Consider the following 10,334-nt stretch of genomic DNA (forward strand, 5'->3'; position numbering starts at 1 on the left):
GAGGGGGTTTCCATCTGGCGAACCCCCAATGCCAGCTGAGAAGGCATGTTTTTCGATGATTTCTCTGGGGTTTACTCTCAGTACTCGCATGGTGATTCTTCCAAATCTCTGTCGGTGGTCCTCCCAGACGAACCCCCCACCTGGTCGGCTCTCTCGACGCCTCCCCACTCTCCGGTGACCTTGGGTTTTGTTGCTGGCAGCCTAAACCCTACCCTAGGGTTAACCCCACAGACTGTCGGTTCATCTCACCGCCATCACCACAACCCTAACCTGGTTCTTGCCTCTTCCGGCCCCGTGGGTTACCTTGGTCCCTCGTCTGGCTATTTTTCCTCCGTACCCCCGCTCTCGGGCCCCATTTCTGGTTTCTCTCACGTTTCTCCTGCTGGTATCCCTGCAACCTTTCAACCATCGGCACCAGCTCATTTCCCTCCACCGGCTTCTGGCAATCCGAGGAACCCTATCCCGCTCGGCAGCCCTAGAAGGAAATCAAAGTGTTTCAAATCAAGAGAAGTTGATTATTTTCTCAGACTGGAAGAGGACATACAGTGGGGCGAAGCGATGGGTTTTGCGGACCGGGTTTTGGTCGGGCGCATCAGGCGACACAGTTATACGGCGGCACGCTTGAAGGCTTGGGCTACTGAGATTTGGGGGCATCACTTGGTTGATATCCCGTTTGTGCAGACATTTGTGAGCGGATGGTTTGCACTTAGGTTCGCGCGTGCCGATCACACAAACTAGGTTCTGTCCTCACATTGGCACTTTGACCACGCGCCTGTGCTCCTCAAGCGATGGACAACCTTATTTGATCCTGAGACAGAGCAGATTGGGGTTGGTCCTATCTGGATTCAACTACCCGGACTCCCTCTTAATTACTGGTCTGAAGAAATTTTCAAGCACATAGGCAATGCACTCGGAACTTATATGGGCTATGACAAGTCCTATCTACAGACGGGCATGATGGATTATGCCAGGATCCTCATTTACATGGATACTCGGGGATGACTTTATGAGTACATAACTATTCAGTGGAGAGATTCGGCGCGAAGGCTGATTATTGACTATGACGACATCCCATATCGCTGCCGCAGATGCCACAAAGTAGGGCATCTCTACAGGGACTGCCCGCTTCTACAAAAGACACAAAGAAATGAGCAAGAAGAGGTCGCTGATATCAACCAGTCGACACCTCTGGATCAACATCCGGTTCAACATCTGTGCTATTTAATCTTAAGGATAGATTATTCTTTTCACCTTTATGTTGAGGATGAACCACATTAAATGGTCTAAAACATCCACCAACAAATAATGACGTGATTAATTCTAAAAACACTTTCAAAAATTTCAATTTAATTATCTAGTAGTTAGATGGTAGAAAATTAACCTCCCTAAAATGTTCTAAAATATATTTAATATTATACACAAATAAAAAGTTGATATTTGTTTTTAAAGTATTTATGTCTTTTTTTCATTATTAATTAAATTGATTAATTAAACAAATTTCATATGCATGTGAGTTATGGTTTTAAATATATTTAATATTATACACAAATATAAAGTTGATATTTGTTTTTAAAGTATTTATGTCTTTTTTTCATTATTAATTAAATTGATTAATTAAACAAATTTCATATGCATGTGAGTTATGGTTTTTTAGCATACGGTATTGATAAGCCATGATATTGTGACAATGTTTATTTACACATTAATATCTATTTTTTTTATGTATATATTTTTAGCTTATATATTGATTCAAAGAAAATTATAATTTTTTAAAAATATATTATTATGGATTGATGTCTATGTCCATTTGTAAATCACTTAACTTATATGGTTGTGCTAGTTATATTAGATTTAGTAAAAGAAGTTTTATTAATTATTGCATATGTATTAATATTATTTTTAGTGAAATAAATAATAATGAATCTGAATTAAAAGTGAAAAAAATTATGAAGAAGTCACATTGTATTTCCATAATTAGAAAGGGGATTCTAGGTTCAAGTCAAGATGGATGTTTTTTTTAAAATAGTATAGAATGTTGGAGGTTTGAACAAATTATATTTCATTAAATTTAAGAGATAAGCATATTGAGATTGCTATTGAATAGTTTAGGGGATATCTTAAATTAAAGCTTGAAATATTTATATATAATAAAATTAATTAAATAATATAATGAAAATATTTGATTGTGTGTCAAGAAAATACATTTACAATTCAATTATATTTTATTTTAAAATTTAGGATTATATATATATATATATATATATATATATATATATATATATATATTTTTTTTTTCATATTTCATATGATAACAATATTCTACACGATAGGAAATTTGTTCTAGCAATTTTTTATAACTAAAGGTAAATAGTTATTTTATGATTTTAATATTGGAATATACAATTAGTTTTAATAAGATTTTTCCAAACATTTAAATATTTTTAAAATAAAATTTAAATATTATTTATTTTATAAAACTAAATATGTATTATTTTTTATAAATATATTTTATAATATGATTTTAAAAATATTTGTTATTATTAAAATAATAATTTTATAAATGTGAAAAAAAAGTTGATAATTCAAAATATAAGGTATTATTTGATAATAGAAGAAATATAAATATAGTATTTTAAATATAATGGATTTTCTTGAATAATAAAAAATTGATTGACATTAACTACTTTCAACTAATAATAATTATATATATTATTATTTAAGAACACAATTATGATTACTTTTACAATTTAAAAAAAAAAAAACTTTTTTGACAATAAAAGACATAATTTTTCCATCTTAATTTACAGCCATTTAAAGTATCTTAAATAATAAGAATGTTGAAAAAATATGTGTAAATAAAGTTGCATACACAGTATTATGGATTACCACATATCATAAAATCAAAACTCATTTAATTATTAATTAAATTGAAATTTTAAACCTATATGGACAATAAATAAATTCTAATAATTTCTATTTTCTCAAATAAATAAATTCAATTTTTATTTTAAAAAATAATTATTTTAATATATTTTTGAATTCTTCTAATACTTTGTAAAACTGTTAAAAATAAATTTCTTTAATAAATATCCTATAATTTAATTATATATTTATATAAATAATTATAATAACAAATTTGCAAAATTATTATATAATATTTAATACATTTAAATAAAAAAAAAAAAAAAAAAACCTAAAATACTCTAAGCTAGACACTAATTTAGGTCGAGAGGCGGCCTACTGTCCGGCCTCAATATCACCTCCGTCATCCTCTTCATCCTCTGATATTGGCGCGTCACCCTCATCATCGTCTGATATTGATAATGGCACGTCACGGCACAATTTATTCGACCATACATAAATAATTCCGTTAGTATCTCCCCATATAATATCATGAGTCCTTTCATCGTATACGAATGCATAGGTTTGCATATCTTCGAAGGCCATTTCTCTCAACTCAGAAACACAATTTGGAGCATGAGTTGTAATCTTTCCCAACCTTTTTCCTGTAACAATGCTAACACCGCAAGCAGAAATCAAAATGTCCTCTTCGGTGGTAACGTACGAACCTTTGCCATAGTAGGAGTCAAAAACGCTATGGTCCTCAAATGTGACCACAATCTCACCTTGTAAATCACAAAGATAAACACTTGTTTCTGTGATGCACAATACGCCACTTCTTTTGGCTAAATAGAGAGGTGGGCGAGCAAGAAGAATGTCAGTTGATTTTATTATTTTACAAATTTCAGAAGATATATCCATGACCTGCATCTCTAAATGCCGTTGGTGAACAAATATTCTATCAGGGCCACATAAGTGCAAGAACTCAACGCTGCGTTGTGGAGAGACAGGTATGGAAATTTCTTTTCGAAGTTGTCCACTAGCTTTGGAATAAATTCTCAATAAAACTTCCGTCCTTTCATCTTTGTTCTTATTTTGAATCATTATTAGCATGTCCGTATTTCCTGGACTTCCAAACCTGCACTTTGATGTTAAGTTTTTGTCAGTTGAATCCGGAATTCTGAACAATTCCGTGTACTCTTTCAATTCAAAAAATTTGAATACCATCTCATTCTTATCATAAATCATGCCTCTGCAATTTGGAAAATCAAAATCACAATCTTCTATTAGATCTTGTTGAAAGAGTTCTCTTTGTTTTGGATATCGTCCTGCTGCTATAGATGCAACGTCTAAGCTTACAAGTATTGTCATTTCTTGATCGTTGTCATTCGTAGTCGTCGCTTTGACTATCAATGAATTATTGTGACAATTATACCACGTCGAATTAATAGTCTCAAACTTTATTGTGATGGGCCGCCCACGCTTGTTAGTAATTTGCGACATTTCTCCATAGAGTCGCAATGGAACAATATATTCGAAGAAATAATTTACAAATAATATGTCGCGGACTATAAGAACATCGGTAACTTGCATGCCAAATTCAATGTCAAATGCTCGTAAATGATACTCCCGAAAAATAGATGAAATAATATGATATTGTAAATGGATATAAATTTCAATGACATGTGATGTACTTAACTAAAGAGTTTGTCATATTTTTTGGTCCTTTAATTAGAAGATTTGTAATGCCTATCATTGTAGTAGAGATATGGTTAAAAGATTAACTATATTTTATAATATAATATTTTAAACATCTCTTATATATTTTTACATATCTCTTATATATTTTTACATATCAAAATAGGTTATATATTTAAAAATAAATATTTTTTTTGAATGTATTAAATATTAAATAATATTTTCTAAAATTTGTTATTTTAATTACAATGTAATTATATAAATATAAATATCTATAATTAGATATTTATTAAATAAATGTATTTTTAATAGTTATATAAAAATATTATCATAATTATAAAATATATTAAATTAATTTTTTAAAAATGAAATTATAAATTTATTTAAGAAAAATAGAAAATATTAAATTTTAATGGTTAATTCATTGTTTTAAAAAAAATATTATTTATCTTGATGAAATCTACACGAAGAAGATAATTACAAGGAATTAAAATAGTTCTTAATCTCTTTATCACCCATTTCAGAAGATTATATATTACTCTTTAGAAATGGATCCATAAGTCTTTTACAAAAAGGCTAGAAAGCTACATCTATGATAATTAAATAAGAAATCAAATTGAAATATTTAAAATTATTGGTAACTATTATTTTAAAAGAAATATTATTCATTATTTTTTTGAATGTATTAAATCAGTAACAGTTAATATAATTATTATTAGCTAGGTAACTTAACTTATGATTCAAGAAAATCATTCATATTTAAAATAATTTATTTATAATTTTTAAGTAAGTAAACTTTTACTATTATTAAATACCTTTTTATATGATTAACTTATTTTCTTATATTTATTAAACTATTCTTTTAGCAAATAAAAAAACCATTTTAAAATAAATTTAGATAGAAAATAAAATAAAATAAATTTATAAAAAACACTACATTATAATCTGATGGAACAAATAAAAATAAAATATTTAGAATTTCTTTATTGAAATTTATGTTATTTTCTAATAATTTATATTAAATTTCTAAAATATCTTTCTACTTTTACTTATATTAGATTTATTAAACATTTTCATGCCGACTAGAATATTGTTATGGTATGAAATCCTTAAAAAACATTATTTTAGGTTAAATTTTATGATAAAATATAATATAAATGAAAATATATTTTCTTGTATTTATAAAAAAATCATTATATTATTTAAGCAATTTTGTTAGAAATTTTTTTATTATTTGTACAATTAGAATATTTCAACAACATTCCATAAATGAGATTTTTTCTACACCACAAGAACCAATACATATAGTGAATAGGATATTATAGTATGGTGAGAAATTAATGATACAAGTAAGACTTATTAGAGTACCAACATCCCTAACTATTTCTGAAACTTTACAAGCTACTACTCCATGAGGATGTATGCCAATTGCAACCCAATGTCATCGCCACCATTAACACTTGCAATGTTTCATGCCCTTTGTAGAAATATACTGTCAAAATTCTAAATTTTGGATATCCCCTAAACTATTCAATAGCATTCTCAATATGCATATGGAATAACCCAAATGAAGTACAATTTCTTCAATCCTCCAACATTCTATATTATTTAAACAAAACATGCATCTTGAATTGAACCTAAATTTCTCTTTCTAACTATGGAAATACAATTTTACTTTAGCATTACTTCTTCTACTTTTAATTATGAAGATTCATTATCAATTATTTCACTAATAAAAATAATATTAATACATATGCAATAATTAATAAAATATCTTGTAGTAAATTTGATATAAGTAGCACAACCATATAAATTACATGGCTCGTGTTGTGTTAATGAACTATTTGGTGTGAAGTTATTGGTTCAATTCCCCTTGGTTGATATATTGGACATGATGAAGATTTAATCCCACCAAGCTTACCAAAAAAAGAAATAATATATAAGTTAAAAATATGTAAATAAAAAACATGGAACGCTATTAACCATGGACATTATTAATTTGTAAATAAACTTCGTTACAATACCATGGCCTATCAATATCATATGCCAAAAAACCATAAGCCAATTCATATGAAATTTGTTCATATGACCTTAGTTTTAATTAATGAATTTAATTTAAAGGGGAAAAAACATAAATACTTTAAAAATAAATCTCAATTTTTTTATTTATGTATAATATTAAGAATATTATATAACATTTTATGGATGCTAAATTTCTACTATCATAATTAAATTAAAATTTTGAAATCTAATAATTATTTATAATTAAGTTTAAATTTTGCAAGCTATATTGTTAATTAATAATTAAGTTAAAATTCTTAACACTTATTCTAAGATGACATTGTCTATGAAAACTACTATTTCAACCAGAAAGTTATTTTTAGTGGGAATCTGACCATTTTTTCTTTCAAAAACTATAACTATAAGAACTTTCAAATAATGTTCTTGATAATGGACATAGATACACCAATATAATCAAAATCTTATTAAAATTTCCACTATTTTTGACAAAATTATGACCCAACCACTAGACTACTCTTTCCTAAATAAATAAATAACTATATTATTTAATTAATAAAAACCTTTTAAATTAAAAAATAAAATAAAATCAAGTCAATCCGTATTTTCATCCCATGTCTTAGAATTCTTTTATAATGCACGCTTCGAGCAGACTGAAGATATTAGACTGGAAGGAGAAACATCCTTCCATATTGGATCTAATAACAACGACTCTTCCTACTTCCATATTGGATCTAATAAGGATGCCTCTTCCTTTGAATTCAACCAAATCAACAACAATTTATACTAATGAAAATTAATATATGCAAAACCCTATAATGGATAATAAACATTTGGAATGTTCACATGAGCTTTCGCATCTTACAAAAATAATTGCTGTGAAAAGGAGGTCCTCATTCGCAAACATCCCTTTATGGGATGAACGAGGCCATGGGAAAGGATGGAGCTGGAATGAAATATGACGGTATCTGACACACTTGGTTGCAATATTTAGAAATAATTTGATCAGATGTGCCCAAAGAGGTAGAAAGAGGAAGAAGCAGTTTGGCAGGATATTCTCACGAACCCAATGTTAATCCAAATGTTAACATAAATATCTCCAAAATAAATTCTTTGGTAAAGGCTCTACGAACACAATAATAATTCAAAAGTTAGCATCTTTTGTTGTCCTATTAGGACACAAAAAATATTGAGAACTAAAATCTCTAGAAAAGAGGAATAGAAGGACCTTTGACATTCCTGAATTTTAAGGCACCAGAAGAATTGGTAGTACATCTTTTCCTGCAATACTCATATACAAAAGTGTCTTGGGCTGAAGTCCTCTGAGTCAATGTATAGCAAAGATCACTTGCCTAAGTCAATGTATAACAATGTTCACTCCCCTAATGACCTCTTCGTGTTTTTTTATTCTTTGCTTAAATTCTACATCTATTTGTTTCTATTCTTTGCTTAAATTCTACATCTATTTGTTTCTAGGCCAGTGGAACCTAAAAAGGCAGGTTTCCCAAATTTTTATTTCTTAGCAAGTTTGGCTTGCGAGAAATTATTTAATGTTTTAAATTACACTCAACTACCCACATCAAAGACTATGAAAGCATTACTAATCCGTAAAAATATGATCTCAAAAACTCATTAAATTTCACTAAAATCTCGACTTTTTCGAACATGAATGTTTAACCAAATAGATTAACCTGAGAAACATCATTGTAACTATTGAATGTAGGGTTTATGCATGGAGCAGGCTTAGACTTTTTGGAAAAGCTAGAGTGCATTTTGGTGAAAAGGAAAAATCTATTTTAAGCACTAGTAATTTTTAAGCATTCAAGATGTTTGAGGCTGTATATATATTTCTATCAATGGTTTAAAAAAAATCTCAATCCAGCTCATGTGTAACATAAAAAAGTCTCAATAGAGTTGGATTGAGTCTATATTTTGCATTATAATGTGCAGTGGCCATGTGGCAAGTTATTTTTGCACAACAACACTCGAACAAGTGTTCCAGTAAGGTGTTTACCTACTTGATTGACCGATTTGGGGCTGGATGGAGCAATGACCCATCAACATCTCTCAAGTTGAAACGAAACACTATCTATAAGCCAAAGTAAGTTTTCTATCATATATTTTCTTGTAAAATAAATAAATAAATTTGAAATGAAAGTCCACTATACAATGAAAACCACACCAAAAAAACCTTTGAAAAAAACAACCTAAAAAACCATTAAGAAAACATTTGAAAACCAAAACAAAATCCTAGAAAACTACAAAAGAACCCCAAATCATTTAAGTTTATTTTATTTTATTACATTTCATTGAATACGTTTTCAATAATTACCATGGTTGCATATTTATTATCATTTTGTGTCTAAATTTGTATTGTAATTTTTTTTTTCTAATTATTTTATGTTTCGAAAATTTTCTTAGAAATTTAGTGAAACAAATTTTCAAAATATTTATTTTTTTTCATTTCAAATGTATTTTAAATTTCAAAGCAATTTTACTAAAAAAAAAGCCAAATAACTCCAAAATATAAAACAGAATGATAACCAATAAACAAACAATCTATAAAGTTAATATTAACATAACTAATATAATTGCTAAATAAAATTATGTTTATCAAATAAGAATTTTTTGTTATTTTAAATTTAGTTTAATTTATATTTTAACTATTTTTTTAATAATAAATATAGTATCATTAATATTTAAAAATTAATTAGTTAAAAAAAATATTATCTTTAAATCTAAAAATAAAAATAGAATATTTTGTTATCTAATTAAATTTTATTAACAATAATTAATTTTTATATAAAACATGATAAAATTGTATAACAACACAAAATATTATATAATTTAAAAGCTATATATTGTATAACTATATATAACTATAATATATCATTTCATATATATATATATTTATAACATAACATACATTTAACTATATAATTATATATAACATAACATATATAAAATTCAAAACCATAATACAATTATAAGTATTTATAAAAACTATGATTATATATACTTGATATAATATGTGTATAAAAAATGCACATATCATTTAAAATAACTTAATGTTATTTATAATATCATATATATAGAACATAACATAGCACAAAACATGTATATACAAAATCATATAACTATATTATAACAATATATAAGGATCAGGAAGAGATCGAGAAGAGGGGGGCACGATGCGGACGCCGCGTAGTTTTACCGTGCGTACAGGGCTTGGTTAGGGTTTCTGTAACCCTGCAGACGCTGGTAACTCGCCGCTTCGTTTTCACTCACCTTTGCACATCCACCGTCATCTACCCTTCCGCTCCTGTCGCCGTCCGGTTTCTCGTCACTCGGGGGTTCACGTTATCGTGAAGCTGTTTAACGCTCTCACTATCCGGGTTCACAACTCACGGGGGACATTTCGTTTACCTGTTGCTGTTTATCGCTTACAACTGCGGCGGTTTCTCATCAACAGTCAACTGCTACATGTCGTTTTCGCCGGGATTCACTGCACCGCAAAGCGCTCACCGTTCCGAGGAGCAGATAACTATGGAAGACCTGGAGACCATGGATTACTCCACTGACCCCTTGGAGGGGGTTTCCATCTGGCGAACCCCCAATGCCAGCTGAGAAGGCATGTTTTTCGATGATTTCTCTGGGGTTTACTCTCAGTACTCGCATGGTGAATCTTCCAAATCTCTGCCGGTGCTCCTCCCGGACGAACCCCCCACCTGGTCGGCTCTCTCGACGCCTCCCCACTCTCCGGTGACCCTGGTTTT

At 29.0% G+C, this 10,334-nt stretch overlaps 1 protein-coding gene across 1 annotated transcript; it reads right to left on the bottom strand.

Moving 5' to 3' along the window:
• Window positions 1-3,237: 3,237 nt before the first annotated feature.
• Window positions 3,238-4,344, bottom strand: LOC149187828 (uncharacterized). The gene has a single exon (XM_089409782.1). The coding sequence runs from the start codon at window positions 4,342-4,344 to the stop codon at window positions 3,238-3,240; it is 1,107 nt and encodes a 368-aa protein (XP_089265908.1).
• Window positions 4,345-10,334: the final 5,990 nt, after the last annotated feature.

This window comes from Pinus tabuliformis, chromosome 3_1 (genome assembly GCF_031772625.1).
Source record: "Pinus tabuliformis cultivar Carrire ecotype Pingquan chromosome 3_1, CPIR1, whole genome shotgun sequence".
Classification (NCBI taxonomy): Eukaryota; Viridiplantae; Streptophyta; class Pinopsida; order Pinales; family Pinaceae; genus Pinus; species Pinus tabuliformis.

What these genes read in the sequence shown, in the direction of transcription:
- LOC149187828 (XM_089409782.1), bottom strand. Translation starts at nt 4,344, where the DNA reads ATGTCGCAAATTACTAACAAGCGTGGGCGGCCCATCACAATAAAGTTT.